Source organism: Felis catus, chromosome A1 (assembly GCF_018350175.1).
Source record: "Felis catus isolate Fca126 chromosome A1, F.catus_Fca126_mat1.0, whole genome shotgun sequence".
NCBI classification, from domain to species: Eukaryota; Metazoa; Chordata; class Mammalia; order Carnivora; family Felidae; genus Felis; species Felis catus.
The window spans coordinates 109,257,103-109,272,285 of record NC_058368.1 but is presented as its reverse complement, the minus strand read 5'-3'; the positions used below and the strand labels follow the sequence as shown (position 1 = coordinate 109,272,285).

The 15,183-nt window shown below is 41.2% G+C and overlaps 1 protein-coding gene across 1 annotated transcript; it reads left to right on the top strand.

The window, feature by feature from the left end:
* The first annotated feature begins 1,360 nt into the window (after positions 1 to 1,360).
* IL5 (interleukin 5) lies at positions 1,361 to 3,380 on the top strand. The gene is given in 4 exon segments (NM_001009845.2): positions 1,361 to 1,548; positions 1,751 to 1,783; positions 2,656 to 2,784; positions 2,892 to 3,380. Coding segments are annotated over 4 exon segments (405 nt in total). The 5' UTR covers positions 1,361 to 1,404; the 3' UTR covers positions 2,991 to 3,380.
* The last annotated feature ends 11,803 nt before the right edge of the window (positions 3,381 to 15,183 follow it).

Below are 15,183 nucleotides of genomic sequence, written 5' to 3'. Positions count from 1 at the left end.
AAAATATGAACTGCCAGCACTTAAAAAGCAACAGGTTATAGGGGCGCCTGCGTGGCTCAGTCGGTTAAGCGTCCGACTTCGGCTCAGGTCACGTTCTTGCGGTATGTGAGTTCGAGCCCCGCGTCGGGCTCTGTGCTGACTGCTCAGAGCCTGGAGCCTGTTTCAGATTCTGGGTCTCCCTCTCTCTCTGACCCTCCCCCGTTCATGCTCTGTCTCTCTCTGTCTCAAAAATAAATAAACGTTAAAAAAAATAAAAAAAAAAAGCAACAGGTTATAAATAATAATTAGGGTTCCTGACTTCTTAAAAAAATGGAATGATCTAGCAACAGAAGTCCAAGGGTGTTCCATGGCAACAATCAGTTGAACCTGAGTAGACCTGCTGCCTTTAGAAAGGTCCCGCATGCTGCAGTTTACTGTAGCCTCACCACCTTTGTTGTGTTACACCTTGTGCATTTCACTAATTTGCACAGCCAGTTAGTGATTTGGGTGGGGTGAAGCCTACTTCTAGCTACAGGGAAAGCCAATCAGTATATCCATATCCCTAACCACAGTTCAAGGGTGAACCTGTGATCCTTTGTCACAAGGAAGCCGAATTCTAGGACTTTTGATTGAGTAGTCAGAAAGGCACAGTTTGGTTTCTCCTGATGCTCAGGAACAGGATACATACAGATCCAGGAGATTTGACATCATCTTGGGACCACAGTGGGAGAGCTGCCCAAGAAGGGAGCCAATGAAAGATCACAGAGGCAAGCTAGATATAAAGGAGCCTCTACCCTGGACCATTTGGTTGAATCATCTAATAAATTCCCTTTTAGGTTCAATCAGTTTGGGTTAGGTTTTTGGTCTCTGGCAACAGAAAGGATCCTAACTTAGACTCCAGTGAACCTGAACCTGCTAAGTTTTGACAGTCTCAGCTCTAATTACCATTTTTCCACCAGTATTTTGAGTTCCTTTTAAGACAGACCAGTCTAGTAACAATGGTGATGGAATTTAGTCAACCTGAAAAACATATTCCCAATATTTATACATTTTGGCATTAAACTCAATGGTGTACATTATACCTTTTTTTACACACATCTTTTAAGAGGAAATTCAATCTTCTGATTTTAAGAAATGCAAATGTGGGGCAATGATGTATCACCCAAAGATTTTCTTTGTAATAGAAAATGTTTTTAAAGGGGGAAAATAGGGATTTTTATTATTATTAAAAGATAAAAGTAAAATTATTTTTAAGAAACAAGGCATTGGAAACATTTAGTTTCATGATATGCCATTGTTAGGCATTCCCTATCTGATTGTTAGAAATTATTCATTTCCTCAAAGATAGAGAATAAATTGGTTGAGGATGCAATCTTGTACTATGCACTTTCTTTGCCCAAAGCAAACACTGAGCATTTGAGAGCCATGAGAATGCTTCTGCATTTGAGTTTGCTAGCTCTTGGGGCTGCCTATGTTTCTGCCATTGCTGTACAAAGTCCCATGAATAGGCTGGTGGCAGAGACCTTGGCACTGCTCTCCACTCATCGAACTCTACTGATAGGCGACGGGGTAATTTTCTTTTTGATTCCTACGGTCTTTAAAATGCATGGGTAATCATTTGTGTTGGCTAACTTCTAAAGACCTGTTATTAATAATGAAATTATGACTATTGGTAATATATCATTGGTAACCATGTTACTGGCAAGCATTTTATTACAAATTATGAACCTTATAATATGTTAAAAATGAATGTATTTCCTTTCCTTTTCAGAACCTGATGATTCCTACTCCTGAACATAACAATGTAAGTTAAATTATGATTTGATAAAATGATTGCATGACTAAGTTTCCTATTGTAACTATAAAGCATTAGTTATCGTTGGAACAGTTTAATTTTATCTATTTTGTTTTTATGTGTGTGGATGCCAATGTATGTGCTTATGAACATTAGGAATGGCATTAGGAATGACTCTACAATATTAAGTAGAATCCATTAAGCAATTGGATCAGGCCGTTTTTGATGTTGTCAGTTCCCCATCTCAAAGAGCCTCATGTCAGGCGTTCTTACCAGAAGACTTTCACATTGAGTGAGAGGTGCCTCCTCGTCTCCATTCACTTCTGACTATCTTTTGCTTTCCTTACTTCTATGTCTTTCTGAGAATACTAGCCAACTTAAGGTTATATTTTTAGAATTATGGTCAGTAGACATTAAAATATACACTGACTGTCCTATATCAATAGTCATTTCCACATATTTAAACGATTTTAACTCTAATAAAATTGTATGCATTTGAAATATGTCATGGTCATAATGAAATGTTAAACATGTGATATCATTACTCTAAACAGAATAAAATTACTGGCTAGAACTATCAAAGGAAATTTTGATGTGAGCTCAGTAATGTAGCTGCATTATATACCTCATAAGCACTTTACTTTTGGTGAAGTGTTTAATTTATATCATTTGTAACCCTCCTCAGAAATTACATAAACTTCTTTTACGTATGAAAATTATAGCTCTGTATGAGGTGGTTTCCTGGAAAAGGAACAAGTGAAAAATAAACGTGTGGGAGAAGGGAACTCATGTAAACCCCACGCAACAAAGCCTAACTTTTTTGGACCGAATTTTTATACCTTGTTTTGGTTATTTATACTTTTAAAATCTCCCTCATTTAGCACCAACTGTGCATTGAAGAAGTCTTTCAGGGTATAGACACATTAAAGAATCGCACTGTACCGGGGGATGCTGTGGAAAAGCTTTTCCGAAACTTGTCTTTAATAAAAGAACACATAGACCGCCAAAAAGTAAGTTAAAGACATTTGGTGGAAACTTAAGTATATTTGTCTGGCTATGCCTGTTTTTAAAAGAATTGACAGTTTCCTACAATACCCATTGTCTGTTCTTTTCACAGAAAAAGTGTGGAGGAGAAAGATGGAGAGTAAAAAAGTTCCTAGACTACCTGCAAGTGTTTCTTGGTGTAATAAACACTGAGTGGACAATGGAAAGTTGAGATGAAACTGGGTTATTGCAGTGAAAGATTCTGGAGGAGAAGAAGAATGTTATTTTTTGCAATGAGAATGAGGCCCAACCAAGGGTCAGTGTAATTAAACTTCAGATGCAAAGCAATTTTTCAGGCATACTGCTACTTTGCTGCCTCACATAGGCAGAAAGGATAAAAATAAAATATTTGAGATATATTTCAGATATCAGAATCATCGAAGTCTTTTCCTCCAGTGTGCTCCAGGCAAAATAAATATGTACTTCAATCTTATTTAACACAACATTCTGTAAAATGTCTATTAACTTAATATTTATGTATGAAATGATTGAGAATTTCATAAATCAATATTTATTTCAGGTTGGGCTATGTTCCAATAAAACAAAAATAAACAACTGATTCAATTTGTTGCCGGTCTCTGTCCTACTCTTGAAGTGGGCGCAATCTGTATGGAAACATGCTGCGTGTGGAGGGACAGTCTGCATCTGTGTTGGTTGAGCATTCCCATCTCCCTGATGATGGAAGTTGTGGGTTTGCTAAGCATACCACAGGTGGAAGAGATCCAGCAGGTCATGTGGGGATGTGAGGAGCAGGGACATAGGCTTGGGCTGAGCATGGTTTCCTTGCCATGTTACACCAGAACCTAAGATGGTGCAGGTTAAATGGTATGTGATGAATGAATGAATGAATGAATGAATGAATAGACCTTCAGCCATAAAATTAAAATGACTTCCAAGGATTTCCCTGGGAGGAGGGTAGTGTAAAAATCTGTAACTACATTTATTCCCAGCTGGTGAGAATTTGGTGGACCAATCCCACTGCCCGTTTAGGGAAAGAGGGAGAAACCCTCTTGATGGAACCCAGAGCACTGTGGCCTGGGAGAGGTCTTCTTCATCTGACCTGGCATAACAAAAGGGGGCGAGATGCTGGGAGGCAGTTATATTCAGAGGACTGGGTTCTAGAAGGGCCCGTCATCCTGGATTCCCCAGGGTAGAGCAACAGCAGTCCAGTCTGCCTGCTTACGACTGTCAGTACCATAACCAAAGGTACTTCTGCTTGAGGAAATTTCTCAAGGATCCAGAAAATATGTTCTTTAAAATATATTTTAAAACTGACATAGAACTGGCAGAGAGATCCAATAAGAATATTCAACTATGCCATTGGCTCCTTCATTTTACTGATCACAGGATCTACATTGCATGCTGGTATACAGTTGCTGGCATGTTGCTGGAGCTCCTTACAGATGGGTGCCATTACCCCGGGTGTTATCTGCACAGATTGTATGTGTCACACTCGGCTCTTCATGTGAAGCAACCTTTCTTACTGTTTCTGGGCACTGGAGAGCAGCTGGAACAGTCAGACAGATTAGCACTCAACTGTGGCCCAGACCCCCAACTTGTGTGTTCACCAAGCCCTGAGAGCTGGAGTCGAGTCGATGAGGAGAAAGATGGGTCAGCACAGCACCACGCTGACTGCTCTAGAAACTGACAGGAAACAGGAAACTCAATTTGCGAAGAGACTGAATGCCAATTTAATTCAATTCGGCAAATATTTATTGAGCTCCCATCTGGTCCAGGACCATTTTAGGGATGAGGATCCATCAATGAATAAAGCAGCCAAATTCCCCATCCTTGTAGAGTTACAGTCTCTCTCTCTCTCTCTCTCTCTCTCTCTCTCTCTCTCTCTCAAAAAAACCAAACCAAACCAAAACAAAACAAAAACAACAACAACAGTTATTTTCCCACTTTATCAAGGTCCAATACAGTGAAGGTGGATTTAAGACTGGAACCAGCCTAGCTGAAATCTCACAAATGAACTCTTATCAATCCACCAGGGCTCGGAGAAGCTAAAAGCAATCAGCACTGTCTGCAACCAACCCAAATAGGACTTAGATGTACCAAGGGTTTTTAAGGCAGAAACTATGATCCTCAAGCTGATTCTACCTTTCCTGTAGAAGGAAAGTCTTCCTGACGGCCCCTGGCCAGAGGGAATGGCGTTCCTACGAGTCACATCAACTGCCCCCTCACCCGGGCCTGACTACTATGGTGCTCCAGAACCCAGGCATCGGAGGAGAGGGATTTGGCAGCCTCCAGGTTATAGGAATACTTTTCTGAGCCTTGCTTTTCCTCTCAAAAGCTTATTGCAACAACAGAGCATCCATTTTCACTCTACCTTAGTGATGTCACTGTCACTCTCCACTGAGAGTAGGCAGTGTGAACTATTAGGCTGGGTTTTGGAGGGACACAGAACAACCTTCCCAAAGAACACCTCAACATAATGCGTCCAAAAGCAAACTCACCCTTTGCCACCACTCATATCCTCTGAGATCTACCACTGCTTCTCTTCCTTGTCTCTCTTTCCCCTCTTCCTCTGAGGTTCCCTATTTTGGCAAATATAACCACAACTACTTCCCCATCACCTTTCTGGATGACTCCAGAAAACCACTGTGTGCCTCCATCCACCATTCCACCCTGAAATGTCTCTCCTATTCCACTGCTGCATCCCCCACGGCCTCAGGGAAGGTGCTGGCTGAGTCTAGCTGAGAGGCCAGCTCCCTACTTCATGCCTGTCGAGTCAAGGCTGTCAATAGAGTACATTCATGTCCCCATGTCATTACTGGGCATAAAACCCTCTGATACACTTGATACATCTCTGTGTATATATCAGTCAGGCTCACTTATCTCACGTCTAGATTCCTTCACAGGCCATACATCTGCTCCCTCTAAAACCTGCCATATAGAAATACAGGCATCTTTCACTTAACATTATTTGCAGGAAAACACTAGTCAGGGGCCTCATTCCCATTATTTTAAATGGAAAATATTTTAGCCCATTATGTCTCAATCCAAAGTCAACCAGTTTTGTAAAACACAAAACACAGTAAAATGTCTGAAGATAAGGAACAAGCTAACATGTCAGACTGCAAAATATTTATAAAGTTATTTCATGTATTTAGTTATTTCATAAATTGTGGTAACATATTTAAAACACTGTGTCCTGCCCACTAAACCATTAACATAGCTGCTCTGTCTGTATAACACATTACATGTCTCCCTGGTCAACCTTCAGAACCTTTTCCAGTTGGCTTCTGTGAACCTTGATATGGTGCCAATTATATGTGGAGAGAAAGTAAAGACTTTCTCTGTTGAGCTCCCCACCACAACTTTTCTAAAAAATGCATCAAATTTAGGGGACATAAATATATACTTTTTTCTATATAAATATGAGTAGAAAAGCATTGTATTGAAGGACACATGTTCTATGAAGAGATGTTCCATGTGGAAAACATTTTGTGGGAAGTGCTAGTCTTACTCTTCCCAGAATACCCCCTGTGAATTCTCACATCTCTGTGCCTTTGCCCATACTGTCTCAGTACCTCCGTCTTTTCCCAAGCAAGGAATGTGTAACTTTCCTGTCATCATTCATCCCTCTCTCTTGCCTCTCACAGTCCAACTTCAAGAGCTGCCTCCTCTTTCTTTCCCTGACTAGCCTGGTAATACTAGTTGTTCCCTTCTGAGTGCCCTGCATTATTTTGAACATTCCTTTGACAGAGCTCTTGTTTGTACATTGCAGCATTTTCAGATCTACCTGATACATCTTTGTATACATGTCAGAATAGTCTAGTTGATGCTGCAGTTACGAATCATCCCTGAACCCCAGGGGCAGCACACAACAAAGTTCGCTTCTAAATTATACCAAGTCTTCTGTGGCTATGGCTCTGGGCAACCCTTCAGAGCAATTGTCCTCGGTGTGGTGGCTCAGCACTCCAGGATACTTCCCCCCCTACGGTGCCTCCATATCAACAACTGCTTTTGCAATTTGCTTGGCAGAGAACAAGAGTCATGGAATAATGGCACATCAGCTCTTAAGTATTTCTACGCATCTCACATTGGTTAATGCAAGTCACACTGCCATGAGTAGCTTCAAGAGGCAAGGAAAATACAGTTCTCCCAAGTGCCCAGAAAAAGAGGACAGTCAGAAATACTGGAAAGTAGCACTAATATTTAATGCAATAGACCCTCAATGAATGTTCACAGTGTTCTAGTGTTATGGTGAGGGGGAGCAAACTACCATTTAATGATCTCAAATGGGTTAGGACTTTCCTACACACTTTATGTCACTATTTCAACTAATTCTCATCTTAAGCCAATGAGGGACAGTATTCTTCCTTTTTTATGATATGAAATCAAAGGTTCATAGAGTTTAAATTACTGGCCAAGGTCGCACAGCTAATACGTGATACAGCTGAGATTCAAACCTACATTGACATGTCATTATCACCTGAAGTCGGTAGTTTACATTACGTCTCAGTCTTGGTATTCTACACTCTGTGGGTTTTGGCAAACGTATAACAAATGTATCTACCATTATGGTATCATACAAAATAGTTTAACTGCCCTAAAAATCTTCTGTGCTCCACTTCTTCATCCCTGCCTCTTCTCTAATCCCTGGCAACCACTTTTACTGTTTCTATAGTTCTGCCATTTGCAAATATCATACCCTTTCAGATGGACTTCTTTCACTTGGTAATATCCACTTAAGGTTCTTCTGTGTCTGTTCATGGTTTGATAGCTCATTTCTTTTTAACACTGAATAATATTCCATTGTCTGGTCGTACCACAATTAATTTATCCATTCACTTACAGAAGGACATCTTGGTTGTTGCCAGGTTTTGGTCATTATAAATAAGGCTGCTATAAACCTCTATGTGCAGATTTTTGTGTGGATATGTTTTCAAGCCTTTTGTATAAATACCAGAGTATGACTGTTGGACCATCTGGTAATAATATGTTTAGTTTTTTATTACAGACTGCCAAACTGTCTTCCAAAGTGGCTGTACCATTTTGCATTACCACCAGCAGTGAATGAGAGTTCCTATTCCTCCACATCCTTGCCAGTATTTGTTGTCACTGTTTTGGATTTTGGCCATTCTAATAGATGTGTAATGATACCTCATTTTTCTTTCCAATTCCACAATGACATGTGACATTGAGCATCTTTTCATATGCTTATTTGCCATATATATGTATATATATACACATATATATTTATATATTTTTTGACAGTGACCATGTCTTTTGCCCATTTTTAAATCAGCTAAAAACATTTTAGGAGGAACAAAAACTGAGATAATGTATTTTCAATGAACTCACTAAAAGAACTTTGACAGATTTTACTTGCAGAAGGGAGAAACCATCTCAGAAGGAAGGGCTGAAACGCAAGAAGGAAATGCAGTCACTGTCTTACACAAGGTGATGGTATCTTCCTCCTGAAATGATTTACTTTGCTTCTAGCAAGCAATTATGGTAAGGACAGGTCATCTCAATTTAGTCTGAGATACAGCTGATTGAGATGCAAGTTGGGTTTTGGTTTTAAAAGACTGGTTTATTTTCAGCTAGTTCTCTCCTTCCTCCTCCTCCTCCTCCTCCTCCTCCTCCTCCTCCTCCTCCTCCTCCTCCTCCTCCCCCTCTTCCTCCCCCCCCACCATCCTTCTCCTTCTACTTCTTCTGTTCACCAATCTTTATGTATTTGTTCACACAGTTGATAAAAATGTCACAGTTAGAAGTGAAATCATACAATGACGTAGTTAACTGTACAGACCGACCCCAAGTACAGAGTCAAGTTACCAAAAATCAGAACATGAGCAACACGCAGCTCCTTAACACCCGTGCACTTATACACTCTTGCCCACACTGATCCACGCCCCAACAGTCACAGGCGCTAAGTTCAGGTATAACCCAGGGCATTTTTTTGCCCTGGCTTCTGTAAGTCCTGGGGATGAGGAGAGACAAATGATCAATGAAAAGAAGCTGGGGCTGCTTGACACATCTCTCTGTTCTGCCAATGACTCAGAAAAGGCAAGATATGAAACATGGGGCAGTTTTTTCCTGGGCACAAAAATTAACAGGCAATAAAAATGTCTGGAGGTTTAAGTCAGTCTTAAATTTTTTCACCGACACAAAAGGGCAGCAAGTAGGAAAAAAGGGAAAAATCCAGCCATTTAAATTCTAGGGAAAAAAGAGGAGGAAGTATTCAAAACTTGATCCCTATTCTCCTGTCAGACTGCAGTATGACCATAAGCAAAACCAGCCAGGCCAAACTGATACCATCTGATTGTGACTTTATACAAACAGTGTAGTTTATTTTCATTTTGCCTCTGAAGAGAGGAGGAAAAACTTTTCAGAGGAACAACATAGTGAGTGGTTCTGGGGTTCTTCACTGGGTAACCCATTTCCCTTATCCAATGTACTCTCAGGATTGTGTTTACGTCCAATGGTACAGTGTGGATCAGGAAAGAATGTGACAGTGTTGGTCACAGCTCCACGAGCTGTGGAGCACACTAATGTTCCAGAGTCTCCAGAATTTGTAAGGGTCAGATTGTACGAATCACAGATACTTAACTGTCCCCACAAGTCATTTGATGAGAATGGATTAGTTCTTATTCTTTTTTTTTTTAGGGATGATTTTATTTATTTGTTTATGTATTAAGTATATTTATTTTGAAAGAGAAAGGGGGAGGGATAGAGAGACAGGGGGGCAGAAGATCCAAAACAGGCTCTGCCCTGATAGTACCGAGCCTGATGTGGGACTCGAACTCATGAACTGAGAGATTATGACCTCAATCAAAGTTGGCTTTCAACTGACTGAGCCACCTAGGCTCCCCAGAACTGTGATTGTTTTACATGGATTTTTTAAATGTTTATTTATTTTTGAGAGAGACAGAGCGCTAGCAGGGGAGGGGCTGAGAGAGAGACCCACGGAATCCAAACCAGGCTCCAGGCTGAGCTGTTAGCACAGAGCTAGATGCCAGGCTCGAACTCATGAACCGCAAGATCATGGCCTGAGCCAAAGTCAGACGCTTAACCAACCGAGCCATCCAGGTGCCCCCGTTTTACATAGATTTAAAAAAACTATTTGAGGGGCGCCTGGGTGGCTCAGTTGGTTAAGCGGCCGACTTCGGCTCAGGTCACGATCTCACGGTCCGTGAGTTCGAGCCCCGCGTCGGGCTCTGGGCTGATGGCTCAGAGCCTGGAGCCTGTTTCGGATTCTGTGTCTCCCTCTCTCTGCCCCTCCCCCATTCATGCTCTGTCTCTCTCTGTCTCAAAAATAAATAAACGTTAAAAAAAATAAAAAAAAAACTATTTGACCACCTTTCTGGCTTGTGTTTAGCTAGTCTGCCACAGACTGAATTGAACCCATCATTCTGGTTTTTGCAGAGGACAAAGGATAAGTTGAATGGGAATATACCTCATGCACATTTCAAGTTTCCATGGTGGCAGTCATCCAGGAATATAGTATTTGTCTTTGTCTTTCTATGTTGACAGGTCCAGATAGATTCACGGCTTTCCCCTTGACCCTTACTTCATGGGCCAGAGAACCAATATGAAGGTTCTCCTAAGTTCTAAGAATATTTACTTTATATATATAGTAAAGAACTAAAAAATAATCAAAGGGTGTAAAAAAGACTCACACCAAAGCTCCATTTAACCCTTGTCCTAGTGATTTCCATTCTAACCAGAATATCATGGTGGCATGTAGGTTTTCCAGGTGTCAGTGTCAGCTCAGACCTCATATGTTCAAATCTTTGAGACGTCCAAGTATTTCCTTTACCAGTGTATGGTTATTCTGATGGATGGCTCTAGATCTCTTTAGTAAAGGGCTGAAAAAAGCTTACTGCATGAAGTGGGATTGTAGAGTCCCTCCTGTTTAATGAATGAACACTGGGATCTGGGAGATGGGTGAAGGGCCTGATTTTCCACTGTGGTGGCTTAACTCATAAGCTCTTGATTGCGTCTACCTACCTATACATTGAATAGTACACTGATTAATTACCCTCCTCTTGCCTCTAGGAATGCGTTACTGTATTAGCCACCACTATAAATCCCTTAGGGTCAAAGGGATTTGATATAGCCTGACTGCTCATTGCAGTAATTACGACCACTTTGTTTCTGATGGTTAAGAGCTTCAAACCTGGCCTCTGCCATTCTAGGGATTCCATCTTTCCCACTAATATTAGGGAGTCCATGTCAATGTCAGCATCCCCTACCTTCAACTCAGCTTATGGAGAACTTCCACTACCAAGCTTTGCAATGATGCCTGTTTCTCCTCACTAGTGCATCTCCTGCTGTGTTAGTGAAAGGAGTGTTCTCTGTGCTTTCCAGACAGCATAGTCAGATGGCGAGTACTCAGACCATACACAATACATCCATCTAGTATTCCTACTGCCTGAGCTATCTGCTCTCTTCTTCAACACTATGGAAAGGAAGTTGTGGCATCTCCATTTCACATGCTGTAAGCCGCCACCAAGTGATGTCTCAAAGAGCGATTCCAGCAAACTGTTAGGATCAGCTCTGGGTGTTCCTGTGTCAGAGTGAGTAGCCCCCCTATCACTGAACTCAACTCTACTCAACTGTATATTCTTCTGAACTAACAGGATCCACACAGCCCTGGATTCTGACAGTACATAGCTGTGAGCTCCTGCAGACTTGAATGTTAGCTGGGAAGCTAATGAGCCTGAGCTTCTGACCCGCCTTCTATGCACTGCCAGAACGGGGATCCTGCAAAACCAATTTCTCCTTCACCAGCTGATTTTCTGTTAGGATCTGTCAATAGGGAGTGCTAGACTAGGAGGCTGGAGGAAGAAGGGACTTGCTCCTTTCCATGTGCTTCCTATTCCTTGTTTTGGCTTCCTATTCCAGCCTTTCCTATTCCTAATCCTAATCTCAGTGTTATCCCGGCAGCAGTGGTTCATTCAAGTAGCAGCGATTAATTACAGTCTGCAGTTTTGCCAATATTCACTCAAACAGCCTTGGTGTACCCCATCCCACCAAGATCCCATCACTGCTTAACCAGCACCTTCTCCCCGGAGATCTGGATCCCATTCCCATAGGCCCCTTTCCTAAACTCAGAAACACCACTGGCAGCAAAGTAGTGCCCCCTCCACAGAGCAATGACTTTCAGATACTTGAGTTCCTTCCATAAGGTTTTAAGTTTGAACCATTCTAACCTCTTCCCTTTGATCTCCAGTCATAGGGGCAGTAACTACTTTCCACAAGTCGCCACCTTCTTGATACCTTATTGTTCCCTTTTTGTCTCTCCAGTTATCCAATACCTGCTTAACAATTATTTATATTCAATTCTCTCTATTAAAATAACTGGTACAGCTTCTGTCTTCTGATTGGGCCCTAAATGATACAAACTATCCTGAACTCTAATTCTGATTACTGGCCTGCAGGCAGTGGGGAGTGTTGAGGGAAGAGGGTTAGGAGGAGAACAAATGCCATCTTGTGAAGAACTTGTTCCAAGAGAAATAATTATTCTGTCTCCAAGCAAGGAGAGCTAGTTTATTTTGGCAAGGGGAAAGGGCTGCATCTCCAGGTAGTGGGACCTCAGAAGAATACAGGGTGTCAACAGTCTCAGGTTTTCTCACTCCCATGCTCCTATCCCAGGTCTCATGGTCCCACTCTTGTCCTGCAAGGACTGCCACTTTGCCATAGAAGAAAGCCGAAGATGCATAACTATTTTCCTCTGAAGCTCTACAAAGACCTGTGCATAATCAGACCCTAAGCCTAATTCTCAGCTTAGTCTGCCCTGTGGCAGCAGGAGATAAAGGTCCCCTGTACGTATGTATGTATGTATGTAAGTATGTATGTATGTATAAGAGAGAGGGAGTATGAGCAGGGGACAGGGGGAGAAGAAGAGAGAGAGAGAGAGAGAGAGAGAGAGAGAGAATCTTAAGCAGGATCCACGCTTGGCATGGAGTCCAACTTGGGACTTGATAACATGACACTGGGATCATGACCTGAGCCAAAATCAAGAGTCAGATGCTCACCTGATTGAGGCACCCAGGAGTCTCTATTCATTTTTTTGAAGTTTTATTTATTTAAGTAATCTATACACCCAACACAGAGCTTGAACTGATGACCACAAGATCAAAAGCCACATGCTCTTCCAACTGAGCCAGCAGGTGCTCCAGGGGTCCCCTTTATTTTTCATTTATTTTTAAAATTTAAATCCAAGTTAGTTAACATACAGTTAATCATGGTCTCAGGAATAGAATTTAGTGAATCATCACTTACATGTAACACTCAATGCTCATCCCAACAAGTGCCCTCCTTAATGCCCATCACACATTCAGCTCATCTCCCCACCCAACACCCCACAGCAACCCTCAGTTTGTTCTCTGTATTTAAGTATCTCTTATGGTTTGTCTCTCTCTCTATTTTATCTTAATTTTGCTTCCCTTCCCCTGTGTTCATCTGTTTTGTTTCTCAAATTCTACATATAAGTGAAATCATATCTTTGTCTTTCTCTGACAAATTCCATTGGTTGATAACACTGCTATAATTGGGGTGCATGTGCTCCAGGGGTTTCCTTTAAAGTTGCCATCGAAGTTTGCTAGCATTCAGAGCATACCTTAAATTGGAATTAGATTGCTCTGAGCCTATCACTCCTTTGGTAAGATCTCCAGGGCTGTCGGAAGAGTCACTGGGCTCTGTACTCATAATGAACAGAGTTCCCGTATATCCTACCCACTTCATCTTCCATTGCTTTGCTCTCCATCTGCCATTCATCCAAATTATGCAGAATTAAAAGCTTAAAAAACTGCAAAGCCACTGCATGTTATAAGTTACTGTCATTCTACTTAGTGTCAGCAATAGGTTCCTATCATTTTAGAGAAGTGAGCAATTGAACTTCAAAGTTTCATTCCAAGGACATGTTATATCTGATACCAACTGTTCATAGCCCAGGTGTGAGGCTGGGGAAAAGCAGAGCCTGAGGAAAGCATTGAAGTACTGACACTTAATGTGGCAGGTTTTTTCTTTTTTAAGTTTATCATTAGAGAGAGAGAGAGAGTGTGCTCATGTGCATGAACAGGCACAAAGAATGGGAGGGGGCAGAGAGAGAGAGAAAGAGAGAGAGGGAGAGAGAGAGAATTCCAAGCAGGCTACACGCTCAATGCAGAGCCCAATGTGGGGCTTGATCCCACACACCATGAGATCATGACCTGAGCCGAAATCAAGAGTCTGACACTCAACTGACTGAGACACCCAGACACTGCTAATTTGGGAGTTCTAAGCCTGTATTGGTTAGGTTGAGGAAGAAAGGGAACTGAGGCAAGAAGGATGTGCAGCAGTGTGATGTGATACATTAGTGCACTAGCCACAACTTCACACCAAGGCGTGAGTAAGCATAGTAAATCTCTCTGCAGGGAGAGATTTCTTGTCCCAAGGAATTTCTGCAGAAGTGCTGAAAGAAGAAGGTATACCTTAGAACAGTGCAGAGAAAGGGCAAAGGAGAGGGGAATTCATATGCCAGGCTCCCTTTTCTCTGCCATATCTCAATGGTCAAAATTTCCTCTGTTGCATTATTGGGCCAGTGGCAGCCACTTGGAGGCCAGATTCCATTCCACATAGTGTAACATTTCATCTGTGCCTGGAAGTGTAGGGATGACTTGGTGTGAGTGGAGTGGTAGCCAAGAGAGAGAAAGAAGGAAGTGGAAACAATCTGAGAAGGCACACAAACATGGGTCCAACACAAATATAAATTCCAAAAACTGATGCAAGAATATAGAGTGTTCTATAACCATTACAGTAATTGAATTAATCATTTAAAATATTCCTACAAAGAATATACAAACACTGGACAGTTTTATGGGTGAGTCCTCCCAAATTTTCAAGTCACGTGTAATTCCAAACATATATAAACTCTTACAGAAAAAAAAAACCAGAATATTTCCTAGCTCATTTGAGAAGCTAATATATATTAGTAAAATCAGAGGGGGATGATATAAAAAAGAAAATTATGATCCTATACTCAGGAACCTGGATGTAAAAACTGTAAAGAAAATGTTATCAATCCAAACCCAGCATGTATAAAAAGATATTACACAATAATTAAGTTGAATTTACTCCAGGAATTCAAAATTAGAAAATCTATTACTGTAATTTACCACATTAAACAATTAAAGAGATAAATCATATATCAATGCACAAAAAGCATTACTGAAATTTAATATCCACTTATTATAACTACTTTTAGCAAAGTTAAAAGGGGACTTCTTTTTTTTTAATGTTTTTTTATTTTTTTATTTATTTATTTTTGAGAGAGAGAGTGCAAGAGAACATGAATGGGAGAGGGGCAGACAGCAAGGGAGACACAGGATCCGAAGCAGGCTCCAGGCTCTGAGCTATCAGCACAGAGC